The sequence below is a fragment of the Nycticebus coucang genome, chromosome 7 (genome assembly GCF_027406575.1).
Source record: "Nycticebus coucang isolate mNycCou1 chromosome 7, mNycCou1.pri, whole genome shotgun sequence".
Taxonomy (NCBI): Eukaryota; Metazoa; Chordata; class Mammalia; order Primates; family Lorisidae; genus Nycticebus; species Nycticebus coucang.
The window spans coordinates 55,455,139-55,473,654 of record NC_069786.1 but is presented as its reverse complement, the minus strand read 5'-3'; the positions used below and the strand labels follow the sequence as shown (position 1 = coordinate 55,473,654).

At 38.3% G+C, this 18,516-nt stretch overlaps 1 protein-coding gene across 3 annotated transcripts in view; it reads left to right on the top strand.

Moving 5' to 3' along the window:
- LOC128589810 (CD302 antigen) overlaps positions 1 to 18,516 on the top strand; it is a 190,133-nt gene that overhangs the window by 35,527 nt on the left and 136,090 nt on the right. For all 3 annotated transcript variants that reach the window (XM_053596509.1, XM_053596507.1, XM_053596506.1), the window contains exons 7-13: positions 1,278 to 1,469; positions 2,357 to 2,514; positions 4,525 to 4,635; positions 5,220 to 5,308; positions 5,438 to 5,607; positions 8,008 to 8,207; positions 9,610 to 9,752. In XM_053596509.1, coding sequence (XP_053452484.1) covers positions 1,278 to 1,469; positions 2,357 to 2,514; positions 4,525 to 4,635; positions 5,220 to 5,308; positions 5,438 to 5,607; positions 8,008 to 8,207; positions 9,610 to 9,752 — 1,063 coding nt within the window. The remainder of the gene's footprint in view (positions 1 to 1,277; positions 1,470 to 2,356; positions 2,515 to 4,524; positions 4,636 to 5,219; positions 5,309 to 5,437; positions 5,608 to 8,007; positions 8,208 to 9,609; positions 9,753 to 18,516) is intronic.

The following is an 18,516-nucleotide window of genomic DNA, read 5'->3' as shown; positions in this document are numbered from 1 at the left end:
TGTTGTAAGGTAACAGGAGGAAATAAATATTTATCTTCCAAGTTGATTCAAACCAAATTTAGTCCATTCAACAAAAGACACAATTAAAAAATCCAGCACGAATGAAAATAGAGTGACTGATGATAGATTATGTAAACATCTTGCAGTAGCAATTCTTAAGTAAATCATGATTGAATAATATGCATTTATTAAAATAACTGTGCCAGCAGGAAAATATAAGGAACAAAACACAATGATATGCCTACTTATCATTTTAATCTTGTAAAAATATGTATTCATCGAGACAAAGACTAGAATATAAAAATGATTGTATTAAGTTCCATTATGGGCGATAATTTTCCTCTGTTCCTTTATATAATCATAAAATATAGTAATAATAACAAAAGCTATTTCCAAAACTTAAAGTTAATTGAGTTATCTTGCAAGTAGTAGAGGCTAGCTGAACCTGAATTTCATCTTTCAGTAGAAAACAAACCGTCCACATTTTTAAGATGCTGTGTTTTCTTGTGACAAATGTTCCAAGTGGCTCTGAATCAGTGAAGTCTGAGCAACCAAATCACGTTCTAGTTTTGTTAACAGGGGTGGAAGTATTTTATATGGTCTTACACAACACTTTTTTCCTCTAATCTAGAGAGATTAGACCTTCACTTGTGAGTTTTATCACAGTCAAAACAGAATCCCTACCTCCAGGAGGACTACCTGTCAAGTAGTGGGGAAGAAAGAAGGGGTCCAGAGGTGGCCTTGCCCTTTCCCTCCCTTGCTGCCGTCTCTTGGGTGGGAAGTGTATAAATGTCTTACTCGGTTCCTAAAACCTCTACCTGTCCTTTGTTCAACACTGAGCATTAATGCACAGCCCCTGGCTAAGCTGACCATACAAGAGAAAGAGGCTCGCCCTCATTATAATCTTCTCAAAGCAGAGACGAGAGAGAAACCCAACAAATCCCACACCCAGGAAAAGACTCGTCAGCAGCCGGCTTCCCTCAGGCCTTTCTTCTGTCTAAGTAGAACTAAGGGCAGGCCCTTGGTGATTGTGTCTACGCCCCTTAAATAATCTGTGCCCGGCCATGTAGTGCATTTGTGTCATGTTAAAGTCACATCAGTATCTGAACCCCTGCGGGAATTCTGATGCACCACATAAATTCTTGTCACTATAATATTTGGTGTTGCATTCCCCAATTTTCCAGGAGCCTTAGTATTCAGGAAAGAAGAGTTTACAATGTTATTGATTCAAAATAGATGTGTCTTTATGGGAATATAAATAGTTACTTTTCCCCTAGATGTGTGGACATATTCTGATACCCACTGTGACTCAGGCTGGCTGCCAAATAACGGATTTTGCTATCTGCTGGTAAATAAAAGTGATTCCTGGGATGAGGCACATAAAAAATGCAAAGCTTTCGGTAGTGACCTCGTCAGCATTCACTCTCTAGCTGATGTGGAGGTGGCTGTCACAAAACTCCATAATGGGGGTAAGTTTTTTTAAATATCCTATTTGAGAGATTTAAGACAATTTGAAGTATCCCTGTTTTCAGACTTTTAGTAGGAATGAAAAGCTTACAACTTGATCTTACAGATCAACACTGCCCAGTAGGATTCCCTGTGGTGATGGAGCCACTCTACAACCTGGACCATCCAGGATGGTAGCCACTAACCACGTGAGCACTTGAAATATAGCCAGGGCAACTGAGGAAACAAACCACTACTTTTATTTAATTTTAATTAATTTACATTTGGATTTAAATGGCCTCTGTGCCAAGTGGCTACCAATTTGGCACTATACCATTAATTGAATAATCTTTCTCTTCTCATGAGCTAAATTCTACTTAAGTTGTTCCAAAAACTTAAGGGATAATTATTTCACTTTTGAAATTATTTGGAAGCTAAAGAATGTTAAACAAAAATATACTAGACTGCCAGTATTATGATCTCTTCCTAGAATCTGCTAATAATGATAGCTAAGAGGAGATACTGATTCTGTGCCAGCATGGTGCTCATTATTTTACTTGAGAAGGCAGCAGAGCCATTCCAGGGTAGTAGTGGAGAATATTTCTATTCTAGTTGGAATATCTACGATTGTATTTTCAGAATTTCATTAATCCCCATAAAGCAAAGTTTACCTACACCAGCTGTCGGGAACACCCAGCCTACAGATCACCGTGCAGCTGTTTACCTGTGTACTATACTTGCATTAGTGACTTGAAAGCCTTCATTAGCCAACCTGCCGGCCTTATCAACATCTCAGTAGGTTAATTAATACCACAAAGGCTCTTCAAACCCCATATCAGAATGTAAAAATTAGTATAATGATGTACATGTAATTGCATAAAATTAAACAGATAAAACGTTTTTCTTTTAGATGCCAAGGAAGAAATATGGATAGGCCTTAAGAACATAAATGTACCACCTTTATTTCAGTGGTCAGATGGTACTGAAGTTATTGTCACATACTGGGATGAGAATGAGCCAAAAGTTCCTTACAATCAGACTCCCAACTGTGTTTCCTATTTAGGAAAGGTAGGAACCTCCTATGGTTTATTTATATTCTTGATGTTATACCTAATGATATTATTAGGTGTGTTTTGATTGAGACATTTGTGTTTAGGCAGGAAAGAAAATAAGAGGTAAGAAGCCTTTAGATCAGGTGTCCTCAAACTGCAGCCCGCAGGCCACATGAGGTGGTATGAATTGCATTTGTTCCCGTTTTGTTTTTTACTTCAGAATAAGATATGTGCAGTGTGCATAGGAATTTGTTCATAGTTGCTTTTTTTTAAACTATAGTCTGACCCTCCAACCGTCTGAGGAACAGTGAATTGGCCCCCTGTTTAAAAAGTTTGAGGACGCCTGCTTTAGATTGTTGTTCTGGTAGCTACTGAAAAAAAAGATAAACAAAAGCGATTACTAATTAACCTACCTACTTCCTGAGAGCATCTGCTCTGGTCTAAAACAGACAGAGAAACCAACTAGAACTTAGGTTCTTGTGCCAGACTAGTTCTAATAACCTACTTTGAGAAGTGAAATGATATTTTTATTTAAAAATTACTGCCAGGTGCTGTGGCTGACACCTGTAATCCTAGCAGTCTGGGAGGCCAAGGCAGGTGGATCCCTTCAACTCAGGAGTTCAAGACCAGCCTGAGGAAGAGCGAGACGCCCCCTCTACTACAAATAGAAAAACTAGCCAGGCATCATGGTGGGCACCTATAGTCCCAGCTACTCAGGAGGCTGAGGCAAGAGGATCACTTGAGCCCAAGAGTTTGAGGTTGCTATGAGCTAAGACACCATGGCACTCAGCCAGGGGTGACCAAGTAAGACTTTGTCTCAAAAAAAATTAGTTCTAACTTTATTCAGAAAACATCACACTCAAGAATGCTTAAACATTTCTTGAACATACTTTAGTTAATAACCCAAAGTAGGCTGTATTTTGAGCAAAAAGGGTACATTTGTTTGTTTATGTCACTTTTCTATGGACTTCTAATTGGTTATGAGGGTTACAATGTCATCCAGACATCTAGAGAGCCTTAAGTGGAAGCAATAAATGATATGTGTATTTAGAAGTCTTTCAATACTAAAGGTGTATTGAGGAAGATGTCACTTTTGGTGCTCTATTTAAAAGGATATCCAAAATGCCTTTAGAAGAGTATCAAAAACGGGAATGAGGGCCTGTGGGTACGAGTGAACTTATGGCACACCTAGCAGCATCCCAATGTCCAAAACTGACCCTTATCACAATAGAGTAATTAAAATTTAATTTGAAGAAAGCAGAATGACTTAGTCAATTAAGGAAAATTAATGTCAAGTATCACATTTGAAAGAGAAAACTTTGAAAGTAGGCTGAAGGAGAGTTGAAAGAAACTTTTAATCTAGAAGTCTTGCAAAGTCGCTGTTCTAACCACCACAATTTCACATAGGAGGAAACCGAGAGAGACAGGGAGATTAACTGACATGCTTAGAAGTTTTAACATGTGGACAAACCTTAGCCATGTCATATAGAAGAAGACCAGAATGCCGACAACAGCGGGCTGAGTTCTTCCCTCTTCAGCTTCTTTACTAAGTGTTTTTTGATAGTTTTAGTGTTATTCTTATAAGTCAATGAATTTATCTGCAATGTGACCTTGAGGTGATACTGAGATTCTTGAGATGTACTTGAGATTGTGCCACCTGCAGGCCTGTTAGGCAGCACTTTCTAGAAGTGTGTGCTCATATTTATTTATTTATTTATTTTTATTAAATCATAGCTGTGTGCATTAATGCGATCTTGGGGCACCATACCCTGGTTTCATAGACCATTTGACACATTTTCATCACACTGGTTCACATAGCCTTCCTGGCATTTTCTTAGTTATTGTGCTAAGACATTTACATTCCACATTTACTAAGTTTTCATATTTAACCCTTCACTTATAGTCACTCATTCTCTGTCACCCTCTCTCCCTGTCTCTCTCTTTTTCATCGTTTTTGTAAGTTCGTTTCTAAATATATGGCAAATAATTTATTTTGTGAGCAATACTTTTGTCTCTTTTTCAAAAGCTAGGTCAGTGGAAAGTCCAGTCGTGTGAAGAGAAACTCAAATATGTATGTAAGAAAAAGGGAGAGAAAATGAGTGATACAAGGTCTGATAAGATGTGTCCTCCAGAGGAGGTAGGTCAAATCCCTGCATAAAATTTCCTAAGCAATATTATGCCTTTGTGGTTAGAGATGGTAGTTGAGACTTAAATAAGTCAGAATTAGAAAATTAAAGTAACTACTAGCTTCTGTTCTAGTTAGGGCAACTACTACGTTAGGGCAACCCAGAACACAGTGGTTCATACACACACTGGCATTCTTACAGAAGGTGAAAGAGTTAGTATTCGTGAATTTATATAAAAATCAATATGATTATTATCCTCAATGCTAATGTCTTTTACGTCCTCCCCAGTTCAAAAACTAGTCAACCAACAATTGTTAAGCCCTTATGTTGAGCCAGCAAAGGAGGGTAAAAACAAGTGAAAAAAAAAAAAGAAAAAAGACAATTAAATCCCATCTTCTGTCTGACACAGGCTCCCAGTCCCGTGTAATTTATTTATGAAATTGCATCCCACTTTCATCACATGTATGAATTCACCAAGTGTGCCCTCAGTTTCCACAAATTCCCCTAAGATACTATCAACGTAGCAGAAACTTACCTGTCAGATGGGAACATCAAGTTTGGAAAACAGTATAATAACATTTCTCCTTTGATTTAGGGCTGGGAGAGACATGGAGAAACTTGTTACAAGATTTACAAGGATGAAGTCCCTTTTGGAACAAACTGCAATCTGACTATCACTAACAGGTGTGACCATCAGTAAATACGTACTAGTAAACTCTTAACTCAGTCCTTTGGTGAAACAATCTTCCCTATGAAAAAGTGCATCTTCAAATTCATTTAAAAGCACTTGCCAATTTGATTCTTCTTTTGTAGATTTGAGCAAGAATACCTAAATAATATGATGAAAAATTATGATAAATCTTTAAGAAAACACTTCTGGACTGGCCTGAGAGATGTGGATTCACGTGGAGAGTATAGTTGGTCAACTGTTGGTGGAATAAAGCAGGCTGTAACCTTTTCCAACTGGAAATTTCTTGAGCCAGGTGAATGGATTGGCTTTTAGGAGCAGTAGCATACAGTGACTAGTGAAAGGTAGCATGTCTCTTAAATATGCTCTTCACTTACTTCTGAAATGTGAGGGAAATGATGATCTTCCAGCTCAGCATCTATTTATGAAATCATAGATAGAAGCAGTGGTTCTGCCTTCCCTCTTAGATCCTTAGGAATTATCAAGAAAGATGTTAAAGAGACACTTCTCTAAAACTGTCCTCTAGCAGCTCAGAGCTAGAACCACCAGTGTGAGGTTTTTTATCTATCTCCTCTGTGTAAATTTCAAGCAGAATCTAGAGGCCTCATTGCAAAGCACTTTACATTTTCATCTGTCTGCTTCTTAACGTCTTTCTCCAAAATCAAATGTGTTTATTGTTATTCTCAATCGGTAAGAATTAAGGAGGCTATATTGCATGTATTACTTATTTTGAAAGTTAGTTCATCTTTTTCCAACCAACATAAAGTATGATCGTAAGTCCCTTCTGATTTTAGAGTTGAGAAAACAGACTTAGGTGATTTACTTGATGAAAGTCATCTGGTTATTGAATTCGTAAAATCCAGAATTCCTGGTTTGGAAGCCAGCGCTTTTTAGAGGATTTTGGCTTTGAATAAGACAGCAGTTATAAAGCATTCTACTTTCCCCCCCTTGAATTATTTGTATTTTCTTATGTTGGTCTGATGTGATCATGAAGACATGTGAGCTTGCCACTGAACACATTTGAAATAGAGAACACCCATGAAATGTGTGACCATGTGGGCCATCATCATCAATGTGAGTGGTGCTGATAGAAACAAAGGCATCTTTTTATGTGTGGAAGCAGATAGACATACAGAGGCTACTCCTGGTTGTATCTCATTTTAAATTAGAAATATTCTCTTTTTATTATTTATTTATTTTAGAGACAGAGTTTCACTTTGTTGCCCTCAGTAGAGTGCTGTGATGTCACAGTTCACAGCAACCTCAGCCTCCCGAGTAGCTGGGACAACAGGCGTCTGCCTCAATGTCTGGGTATTTTTTTGTTGCAGTTTGGCCAGGGCCGGGTTCAAACCCGCCACCCTCGGTATATGGGACTGGCACCCTACTCACTGAGCCACAGGCACCACCCTTAAATTAGAAATATTCTAATGGATGAAATGTAAAGATTTCTCTCTTTATTTCCTTTTTTTTTTTTTTTGGGCGGGGGGGTGGACAGTCTCTTTCTTTTGCCTGGGCTAAAGTGCAGTGGCATCATCATAACATAGCAACCTCAAACTCCTGGTCTCATGTGCTCCTCCTGCCGTGGATGCCCAGAACGCTAGGATTACAGACATGAGCCACCACACCCAGCCCCATAGATTTCTTTTATAAATACTCAGACATTTTAAAGAAAATGTCACATTCTTCATGGCTAACCTTCAGTGTTTGCAGAGGTGCTCAGGAAGTAGGTACTGTGGCTGTCTTTTCAGTGCTATGGCCAGAAAAACCGCCATGAAGCTTTCTTTACCATCATTGCTCCTACTGCAGCCAAGTTGGTCTATCATGAGCAACATGAATGAATAGGGGGACAGAACAAGGGAAAACCCACTCGCACCCATCCAGGGCAGCAAGGTATTATTTTTCCTAGTTCCTTGTTCCTTTTGCTGTCCGTGTATAAACCCCGAGACCGCAGGACTTCTCTGGTGGGCTAGAAGTTGTCCTCATTGTTTCCAATGTACGCGACATTTCCTGTTTTCTGCCCACTTCAGGCAGTGTGGTAATATGAGAAACGGAACTTGGCCTACAATTGTGAGCAAGTCACTTAGTCTTCATCTGAAAAGCAGCTTTAATAATACAAACTACCTTTTAATGTTGTTATGAATAAATAAAATTATGACCGTCATAAAACAAATGTATGTCACCAGATACAAGTACCTACTTCTACCTTTATTATACCAACCCTTCCTTGGGATCTGAATCTGGGAGAGTTATGCTTTGAAGTTTACTAAGTTGCTTAAAAACTGCTCAGAGATGTTAAGCTAATTTGAACTACTATCCAGAGCAGCATAGTTGTTTAGGGTACAGCTCTGGAAGCAGACCGTGTAGGTTCAAATCCATGGTCAGTCAGTTACTAACTCTGTGACCTTGAACAGGTCACTTAATTGTACCTCAATAAGTTTGTACCACCCTACAAGTTTGTTGTGAGGTTTAATTAATTTAATACTTTTAAAATAGGATCCGGCAAATAAGAAACACTATATTACCTATCATCATCATCATCATTATTCTCAACAACGCATTTCTTTTCTCTCTTTCCTCCATTGTTTTCCTATTCTCCTCACCCCTGCCTTGACTCAAAAAGTAGGAACACTGAAAAAAATCTGAACTTTAATTGACATTTTTAATTTTCCAAATAAACTTTCCAATTCCATCCCAGCTTCTCGAGGTGGATGCGTGGCTATGTCTACTGGGAAGTCTCTTGGAAAGTGGGAGGTGAAGGACTGCAGAAGCTTCAGAGCACTTTCAATCTGCAAGAAGATAAGTGGACCTCGTAAGCCGGAGGAAGCAGCCCCTAAGCCTGATGACCCCTGTCCTGAAGGCTGGCAGAGTTTCCCCTCAGGTCTTTCTTGTTTTAAGGTAAAGTCACATTCTCATTCAATCCTTCAATGAAGTTATTTTTCTACTCTAATTCATGTGCTTGTACAAAATACGCTCCTTCCCATAGTTATGTATAATGTGACTGAGGTACAGGGCAGCCCAGAGTCCTTGGCAGGCCATATTGAACCTCTGGCATCAGGCAGCTCAGCCCCCACACACTGCATGTGTCCTTAGCAGACAGAGCAGGGCCAAAGCCACAGCTGGCCCTTTCCCAGGCAGAAGCTGCCTGCCATACTGACACTGTGCTTGTGATTCTCATATCCCTCTAATTCTTTTTATCAAATTAAGGGTTACATCACTTCTTACAATGTTAAAAATAATTATTTTGAGGTCTGCATCAGTCAGGTAGTCTCATAAACAAACTGTTAGATATGGTTCAAAATTCAGTAATAATAACAACATTGGTCTCACCCTTACATCTTCAGGTCCGCTTGGGTCTGACGGGGGGTCTGGTTTGGGTTTAAATGGTCCGTTCTGCTTCCAAGGGCAGGTAGGCTGTGCTGGGCTCCAGGCTATGACCTGGGGTCTGCTGCTCGTCAGTCTAGGGCTCAGGCTGAAGGGGCGGCAGGTATCAGGGCCTTGCTTTTCTCATGGTAAATTACTAGAGCCACAGAAGGCAAGCCAACCAAGTAAGCCTGATTCAGGCTGTGTTCACTTTACCTCCACTGATATCCCATTGATCACAGCAAAGCACGTGTGATCAAAGCACAGCTCAGCCCCGTGTCAAGGCACAGAGAAATATACTTTGCCCACCAGGAGGCCATGGCAAGAATATATAATTATATTATTGCAGAAAACTGAAGGTCAGAACCAGTAATCCAGCCTATCTTTGTGACATCTTCTCTCCCTACTCCTCCCCTTCTTCTTGTTTTGAAAGAACAGGTTCCAGTGGCCTGAAATTAGCACAAAACAAATAGTCCAAGTGTCAGTGTTCACATGCCAGTGAAGACTGCTCTCTGATTCTTCCTTATCAGAAAATAGTCCTATTTTCCTGCAGATATTAGTGTCTTATGTTCAAAATTATCTTGTTAGCACGTTTCTTTGCTGAGCTTACTCCCAGAGCATTCATATTCATATATATCCTTCACAGCCTTGCCTGCTAGTTCATTTTATTTGTCATAGTCCTGCCAGTGCAGGTGAGCCCTCTGCAGCCTGGGTGACAAAAGCTATTCCTCTGACAATGGTGGCGGCACCTGGGCTGGCCTTCGGTTGCCACTTTCAGTGGGGCCTTCTGTGTCTCAGGATATGTGCCGTCACCTAAACCTTCATTCCACCTCTGAGAACAGCGTCAGGGGTTCACATATTTAATTGTAATTGACTTTAACACTATGAATACCTTACAATTATACCAGAAAACAAATTAACATTGTATTTTGTTAAGGTATTCCATGTAGAAAGAATTGTGAGAAAGAGGAACTGGGAAGAAGCTGAAAGATTCTGCCAAGCACTTGGAGCACACCTTCCTAGCTTCAGTCACGTGGATGAAATAATAAAATTTCTTCACTTTATAGTGGACCAGTTCAGGTAATACTTTTAGAATGAGGTTTCTATGCTGAAATTGATGTCCCGTAGGTGTTCAAAATGGGCACGTTTTATTATGTGAAAGTTCACTCCTGGTGTAGCTGTCATAAAATATTGAGCAACCTCATGTGTAAGAACTATGAAAGATTCAAAAGTGAGTGAGGCATAGTCCCCACCCTTTGTGTAATAAAGCCTAACAACAGGTTGAGAAAGGTACAGCAAAAAATCTGGAGCATAGGCAAGGAAGGCCCTGGGAATTTAGAGGAGAGCTGAAGTGTTTCTGGGAGCTATAATCCGGAAAACTGTCGAGAACAAGGCTGGTTCTTGAAAGGGAGGTAATTGAAAGGTATGATAGCAGAAGGGGCCGCGGGAGGAATAAAAAGAACATAAGCAAAGTACTATGACCAGAATGTTCAGGTATGGTTGAAAAGAAATGAGTCATACAACTTAGCTGGCAAGGGGGTTTAGATAAGAAATTGGAAGGTCCTTGCTTGCCCTGGAGCATGATCTTTTAAGTCAATAAGCAAAAACAAACATAAAACAAAGCGCATGTATATGTATATACTTACATACACACATACATGTACACACAGTGCACGTGTATGCATATACCCACACACACATATACCAATACACACACATACATGCACACACAGTACACGTGTATGCATATACGCACACACACATATATACCTAGACACACACATACATGCACACACACAGTACACGTGTATGCATATACCCACACACAGTGTCAGGGGCTCACATATTTAACTGTAATTGACTTTAACACTATGAATACCTTACAATTATACCAGAAAACCAGTGCACGTGTATGCATATACCCACACACATATAACTATACACACACATACATGTACACACAGTGCACGTGTATTCATATAACCACACACACATATATACCTCTACACATACATGCACACACAGTACACGTGTATGCATATACACACACACATATACACCTATACACACACATACATGCACACACAGTACAAGTGTATGCATATGCCCACACACACACATATAACTATACACACACATACATGTGCACACAGTGCACGTGTATGCATATACCCACACACACATATACACCTATACACCTATACACATATACACCTATACACACACATACACGCACACACAGTACACGTGTATGCATATACACACACACACATATATCCTCTACACACACATACATGCACACACAGTGCATGTGATGCATATACCCACACACACACATATACCTATACACACGTACATGTACACACAGTGCATGTGTATACATATACCCACACACATATACCTATACACATACATACATGTGCACACAGTGCACGTGTATGCATATACCCACACACACATATACACCTATACACACACATACATGCACACACAGTGCACGCGTATGCGTATACCCACACACATACATATATACCTAGACACACACATACATGCACACACAGTGCACGTGCATGCGTATACCCACACACACATATATACATAGACACACACATACATGCACACACAGTGCACGTGTATACATATACCCACACACACATACATATCGTATGTATGTATATGTGGATACATACATATAACGTATATATATCCTCATAGACATATACATGCAAAGAGGGACTGGTCAGCAGGTAGATGCAGGGCGACTAATTTGAAAGCTAGTATAACCACCCCTGTGCAAACCTACCATGAGGGAGAACAGTGAAAATGGGAAGGTAAGCAAGTGATCAAAGATTTGTAGCTGTTGCAATTTTGATGTTAGGGTGGACATTTTTCTTGATGCCTTTAAAGGCAACATAGAGAAATATGGGCCAAAACTTGCTATCGTGGGAAGGAAATTTCTCTGAAGGTTTGGAGACAATTATGGGTGTGAGGGGCTTTAACTCCACAAATTTATTTTTCTCTTCCCTCATTTTTGTGAATTGTAAAGATCCAAACCTGTAAATCAAGGATTCTCAGTGTACCAAGAAAAATTACTGAAAAGGAACCACTACCTGGACATAGTCTAGTGAATATTTTTGCAATTATTTTGAGTCAAACAAAAACCTCAGAGAAAAGCAGCAGAAAATAAGCAAAATAGGCTACCAAAACACAAACAAAATCTAGCTAGCCTTCTTCTCTGGGACACTAACTATAAAAGACATTTATACACACACATACATGCACACACAGTGCACGTGTTTGCATATAGCCACACACACATATACACATACACATGTGCACATTTTTTCATTTTTTTTTTTTATTAAATCATAACTGTATACATTGATATGATCATGGGGCATCATACACTCGCTTCATAGACCATTTGACACATTTTCATCACAATGGTTAACATAGCCTTCCTGGCATTATCTCAGTTACTGTGCCAAAACATTTACATTCTACATTTACCAAGTTTTGCAAATACCCCTGTAAGATGCACCACAGGTATGATCCCACCAATCCCCCTCCCTCTACCCACCACCCCCCTCCCTCCCCTCCCTTTCCCACTTCCCCCTATTGTTAGGTTGTAACTGGGTTGTAGCTTTCATGTGAGAGCCCCAAATTGTCTCATAGTAGGGCTGAGTACATTGGGTACTTTTTCTTCCATTCTTGAGATACTTTACTAAGAGGAATATGTTCCAGCTCCATCCATGTAAACATGAAAGAGGTAAAGTCTTCATCTTCTTTAAGGCTGCATAATATTTCATGGTGTACATATACCACAATTTATTAATCCATTCGTGGATCGATGGGCACTTGGGCTTTTTCCATGACTTAGCAATTATGAATTGGGCTGCAATAAACATTCTGGTACAAATATCTTTGTTATGTTGTGATTTTTGGTCTTCTGGGTATATGCCCAGCAGAGGAATTACAGGATTGAATGGCAGATCTATTTTTAGATCTCGGAGTGTTCTCCATATATCTTTCCAAAAGGAATGTATTAATTTGCATTCCCACCAGCAGTGCAGAAGTGTTCCCTTTTCTCCACATCCACGCCAACATCTCTGGTCTTGGGATTTTGTGATATAGGCTAGTCTCACTGGAGTTAGATGATATCTCAAAGTAGTTTTGATTTGCATTTCTCTGATGATTAAAGATGATGAGCATTTTTTCATACGTCTGAAGGCCATGCGCCTATCTTCTTCAGAGAAGTTTCTCTTCAAATCCCTTGCCCAGCCTGCGATGGGATCCCTTGTTTTTTTCTTGCTGATGCGTTTGAGTTCTCTGTGGATTCTGGTTATTAAACCTTTGTCAGAGACATACCCTGCAAATATCTTCTCCCATTCTGAGGGCTGTTTGTTTGCTTTACTTACTGTGTTCTTGGCTGTGCAGAAGCTTTTTAGTTATACAAGACATTTAAAGACTGACATCTGAAGAATTTTGATCTAGTAAATGTTTGCAATGTATTCATTTTAGTTCCCAACTAACTTCATTAGTGAAAAGATTAATTGATACTAACCATCTATGTTCCCTCCTTGGAAAAAACTTTCCAAGACATATTCCAGTTGAGAGATGAGTCAAAATGAATATGTATGGTTGGCTTCTGTATTCATGGGTTGTTTCTGCAGGGTGAACCAATAGCAGACTGAAAATATTAGGGAAAACAAAAAAAAAACTGATATCATAATAAAAAACACAAATAAAAATCAACATAGTACAACTATTTACATATCACTTACAATGTATTAGGTATTAAAGGTAATCTAGAGATGATTAAAATATACAAAAGGGTGTGCATAGGTGATATGCAAATACTTATTTTATACAAGGAACAAGAGCATCCTCACATTTTGGTGTCAGTGAGGGAGGGGGAATTCCTGGAACCATGCCATGCTAAGGGACAATTGCAATTTATTATAAAAAAGGTTGGAAGCAAAAATATTAATACAAAAATACTGACTGGATATGGTGGCTCACACTATAATCACAACACTTTGGGAAGCCAAGGCAGGAAGATTACTTAAGGTCAAGAGTTCGAGGTTGCAATGAGCTATGATTGTGCCACTGGACTCCAGTCTGGGTGATGGAGGGAAACCATGTCTCTAAAAAAATTTTAAATACATTTAAATTTTTCTTAAAAACATAGCTCCGGGCAGCACCTGTGGCTCAGTGAGTAGGGCACCGGCCCCATATACCGAGGGTGGTGGGTTCAAACCCAGCCCCGGCCAATCTGCAACAAAAAAATAGCTGGGCGTTGTGGCGGGCGCCTGTAGTCCCAGATACTCAGGAGGCTGAGGCAAGAGAATCACATAAGCCCAAGAGCTGGAGGTTGCGTGAGCCGTGTGACGCCACGGCACTCTACCGAGGGCAGTAAAGTGAGACTCTGTCTCTACAAAAAAAAAAAACAAAACATAGCTCCAACTTACAATAAACTTAATTATAAAAATAGAAATATTTTTTGAAATATTTTGAAATATTGAAAGAAAAACACAATATAAGAATATTTTAGTAAAACCAAGTGTTTAACTCTGTTTACAAATAAAAACTAGAATATATAGAGAGAAAACAGTTGTGGGAAAAAAAAGTATAACAAATTCCTCATTTGATCCAGAAATCATATTTAGAAACCCAGATTTGTACATTTTTTTAACAATATGTGTAAACAATTTTTATTTGACTTAAAAATTTTATAATGTCTTGAAATATTTTTCAAAAACAGCATACTCCTTGATGGTTGCATGATATTTCTCACATGGGTACACTACGGTTTATTTGACTATTCCTCACTTTTGATGTTTGGGATAGTCCTAAAGTTTTTCTAATATGAATGACGCTATGAAGAATTCCTCATTCATAAAGCTTTTCTGGTACATTTCTTAGTTCATTGGAATAGCTCTTAGAGTAGCACATAATAGGCCAAAATTGTTTCAACACATTTCAAAGCCTTTAGTACATATTGGCAAGTTGGCTATCTGTTAAGATTTTATCAATGGATATACTTTTTGCTAGTGTGTAAGAATCCCTCTTTGACTGAACTAGCCTCTAAACAAGATACTATCTTTTGAAAAAAGAGGCTGGGAAGAAAGATTTTTCACTAGCATAATAGGGGAAATATTTTTTAGTGGTTTTTCATCATATGATTTCTTTCTTTTTTTAATTAAATCATAGCTGTGTACATTAATGCAATGATGGAGAACAATGTGCTGGTTTTATATACAATTTGAAATATTTTCATCACACTTGTTAACATGGCCTTCCTGGCATTTTCTTAGTTATTGTGTTAAGACATTTATATTCTACATTTAGTAAATTTCAGATGTACCCTTGTAAGATGCACTGCAGGTGTGTTCCCACTAATTATTCTCCCTCCACTCAGCCTCCGCCCTCCCATCCTCTCCCTTTTCCCTTTCCCCATATTCTTGGGCTATAATTGGGTTATAGCTTCATATGAAAGCTATAAATTAGTTTCATAGTAGGGCTGAGTACATTGGGTACTTTTTCTTCCATTCTTGAGATACTTTACTAAGAAGAATATGTTCCAGCTCCATCCATGTAAACATGAAAGAGGTAAAGTCTCCATCTTTCTTTAAGGCCGCATAATATTCCATGGTATACTTATACCACAATTTATTAATCCATTCATGGGTCGATGGGCACTTGGGCTTCTTCCGTGACTTAGCAATTATGAATTGGGCTGCAATAAACATTCTGGTGCAAATATCTTTGTTATAATGTGATTTTTGGTCTTCTGGACATATACCTAGCAGAGGAATTGTAGGATTGAATGACAGGTCTATTTTTAGATATCTAAGTGTTCTTTCCAAAAGGGACATATTAGTTGCATTCCCACCAGCAGTGTAGAAGTGTTCCCTTTTCTCCACATCCACGCCAACATCTCTGGTTTTGGGATTTTATGATGTGGGCTAATTTTACTGGAGTTAGATGATATCTCAAAGTAGTTTTGATTTGCATTTCTCTGATGATTAAAGATGATGAGCATTTTTTCATATGTCTGTAGGACATATGTGTGCCTGTCTTCTTCAGAGAAGTTTCTCTTCAAGTCCCTGCCCAGCCTGAGATGGGATCACTTGCTCTTTTCTTGCTTATACGTTTGAGTTCTCTATGAATTCTTGTTATTAAACCTTTGTTGGAGACATAACCTGTAAATATCTTCTCCCATTCTGAGGGCTGTCTGCTTGCTTTACTTACTGTGTTCTTGGCTGTATAAAAGTTTTTTAGTTTGATCAGGTCCCAGTAGTGTATTTTTGATGCTGCTTCAATTGCTAGGGGGTCCTCCTCAAAATATTTGTCCAGGCCGATTTCTTCAAGAGTTTTCCCTGCACTCTCTTCTAGTTTCTAGAAACTATTCTCTTCTAGAAACTATTTTTATAGTTTCATGTCTTAAGTTTAAATCTTTAATCTAGTGAGAATCTATCTTAGTTAATGGTGAAAGGTGTGGGTCCAGTTTCAGTCTTCTACAGGTCACCAGCCAGTTCACCTAGCACCATTTGTTAAATAAGGAATCTTTTCCCCACTGAATGTTTTTAATTGGCTTGTCAAAGATCAAATAACAGTAAGAAACTGGGTTCATCTCTTGGTTCTCTATTCTGTTCCATACATCTATCTCTCTATTTTTGTGCCAGTACCATGCTGTTTTGATCACTGTTAATTTATAGTATTGTCTGAGGTCCAGTAGCATGATTCCTCCTGCTTTGTTTTTATTTCTGACTAATGTCTTGGTGATTCAAGGTTTTTTCTGATTCCATATAAAAGGAAGTATTTTTTTCAAGATCTTTAAAGTATGACAGTGGAGCTTTAATAGGGATTGCATTAAAATTGTATATTGCTTTGGGTAGTATGGACATTTTAACAATGTTGATTCTTCCCAGCCATGAGCATGGTATGTTTTTCCATTTGTTAACATCTTCAGCTATTTCTTTTCCTAGAGTTTTATAGTTCTCTTTATAGAGATCTTTCACGTCCTTTGTTAGGTGAACCCCCAAATATTTCATCTTCTTTGGCACTACTGTGAATGGAATAGAGTCCTTGACTGTTTTTTCAGTTTGGTTATTGTTGGTGTATATAAAGGCTACTGATTTATGACTGTTGATTTTGTAACCTGAGACGCTGCTGTATTCCTTGATCACTTCTAAGTGTTTTGTAGTAGAATCCCTGGTGTTTTCCAGGTATAGAATCATATCATCTGCAAAGAGTGAAAATTTGATCTCTTCTGACCCTATATGGATACCCTTGATCGCCTTTTCTTCCCTAATTACAATGGCTAAGACTTCCATTACAATGTAAAAGAGCAGTGGAGACAATGGGCAACCTTGCCTGGTTCCTGATCTGAGTGGAAATGATTTCAATTTAACGCCATTCAATACGATATTGGCTGTGGGTTTGCTGTAGATGGCCTCTATCAGTTTAAGAAATGTCCCTTTATACCAATTTTAAGTGTTTTGATCATGAAAGGATGCTGGATATTATCAAAAGCTTTTTCTGCATCAATTGAGAGAATCATATGGTCTTTGTTTTTTAATTTATTTATGTGCTGAATTATATTCATAGATTTACGTATATTGAACTAGCCTTGAGACACTGGGATAAAACCCACTTGGTCATGGTGTATAATTTGTTTGATGTGTTGCTGGATTCTGTTTGTTAGGATCTTGTTGAATATTTTTGCATCAATATTCATTAGTGATATTGGTCTATAATTTTCTTTTCTTGTTGGGTCTTTTCCTGGTTTGGAGATCAAGGTGATGTTTGCTTCATAGAATGTGTTGGGTAGTATTCCTTCTTTTTCTATATTTTGGAACAAGTTGAGTAATGTAAGTACTTGTTCCTCTTTAAAGGCTTGATAGAATTCTGATGTGAAGCCATCTGGTCCCAGGCTTTTCTTTTTAGGGAGATTTTGTATAGTTGATACTATTTCAGAACTTGATATAGCCCTGTTCAACATTTCCACTTGATACTAGCTAAGTCATGGAAGGCGGTGTGCTTCCAAGTATTGGTCAGTTTCCTTCAGATTTTCATATTTCTGAGAATAGATTTTCTTGTAATATTCATTAAGGATTTTTTTAATTTCTGAGGAGTCTGTTGTTATTTTGTCTTTGTCATTTCTGATTGATGATATTAGAGATTTTACTCTTTTTTTCCTTGTTAGGTTAGCCAAAGTATTTTATTGACCTTTTCAAAAAACCAACTTTTTGACTTACTGATCTGTTGTATAATTTTTTTTTGTTTTTAATTTAATTCTGCTCTAATTTTGGTTATTTCTTTTCTTCTGCTGGATTTGGGATTGGAATGTTCTTCCTTTTCTAGTTGCTTGAGATGTCCCATTAAGTTGTTAACTCCCTCTCTTTCTTGAGGAAGTCTTGCAGTGCCATAAATTTCCCTCTTAGGACTGCCTCTGTGGTATCCTAGAGGTCCTGATAATTTGTGTCTTCATTGTCATTTTGTTCCAAAAATTTGGTAATTTCCTTCTTAATCTCATCCATGACCCAGGTATCATTCAGCATAAGGTTATTTAACTTCCATGTTTTTGTATGCAGATTCCTGTCGTTACTGAGTTCGACTTTTATTCCATGATGGTCCCAGAAGATGCAAGGAATAATTTCTATTCTTTTAAATTCACTGAGTTATACTTGTGACCTATGATGTGATCAACATTGGAGTGTGTTCCATGGGCTGATGAGAAGAATGTGTATTCAGTTTTGTTAGGATGAACTGTTCTGTAGATGTCTGTTAATTCCAAATGTTGAATGGTTAAGTTTAAATCTAAAATTTCTTTGCTTAG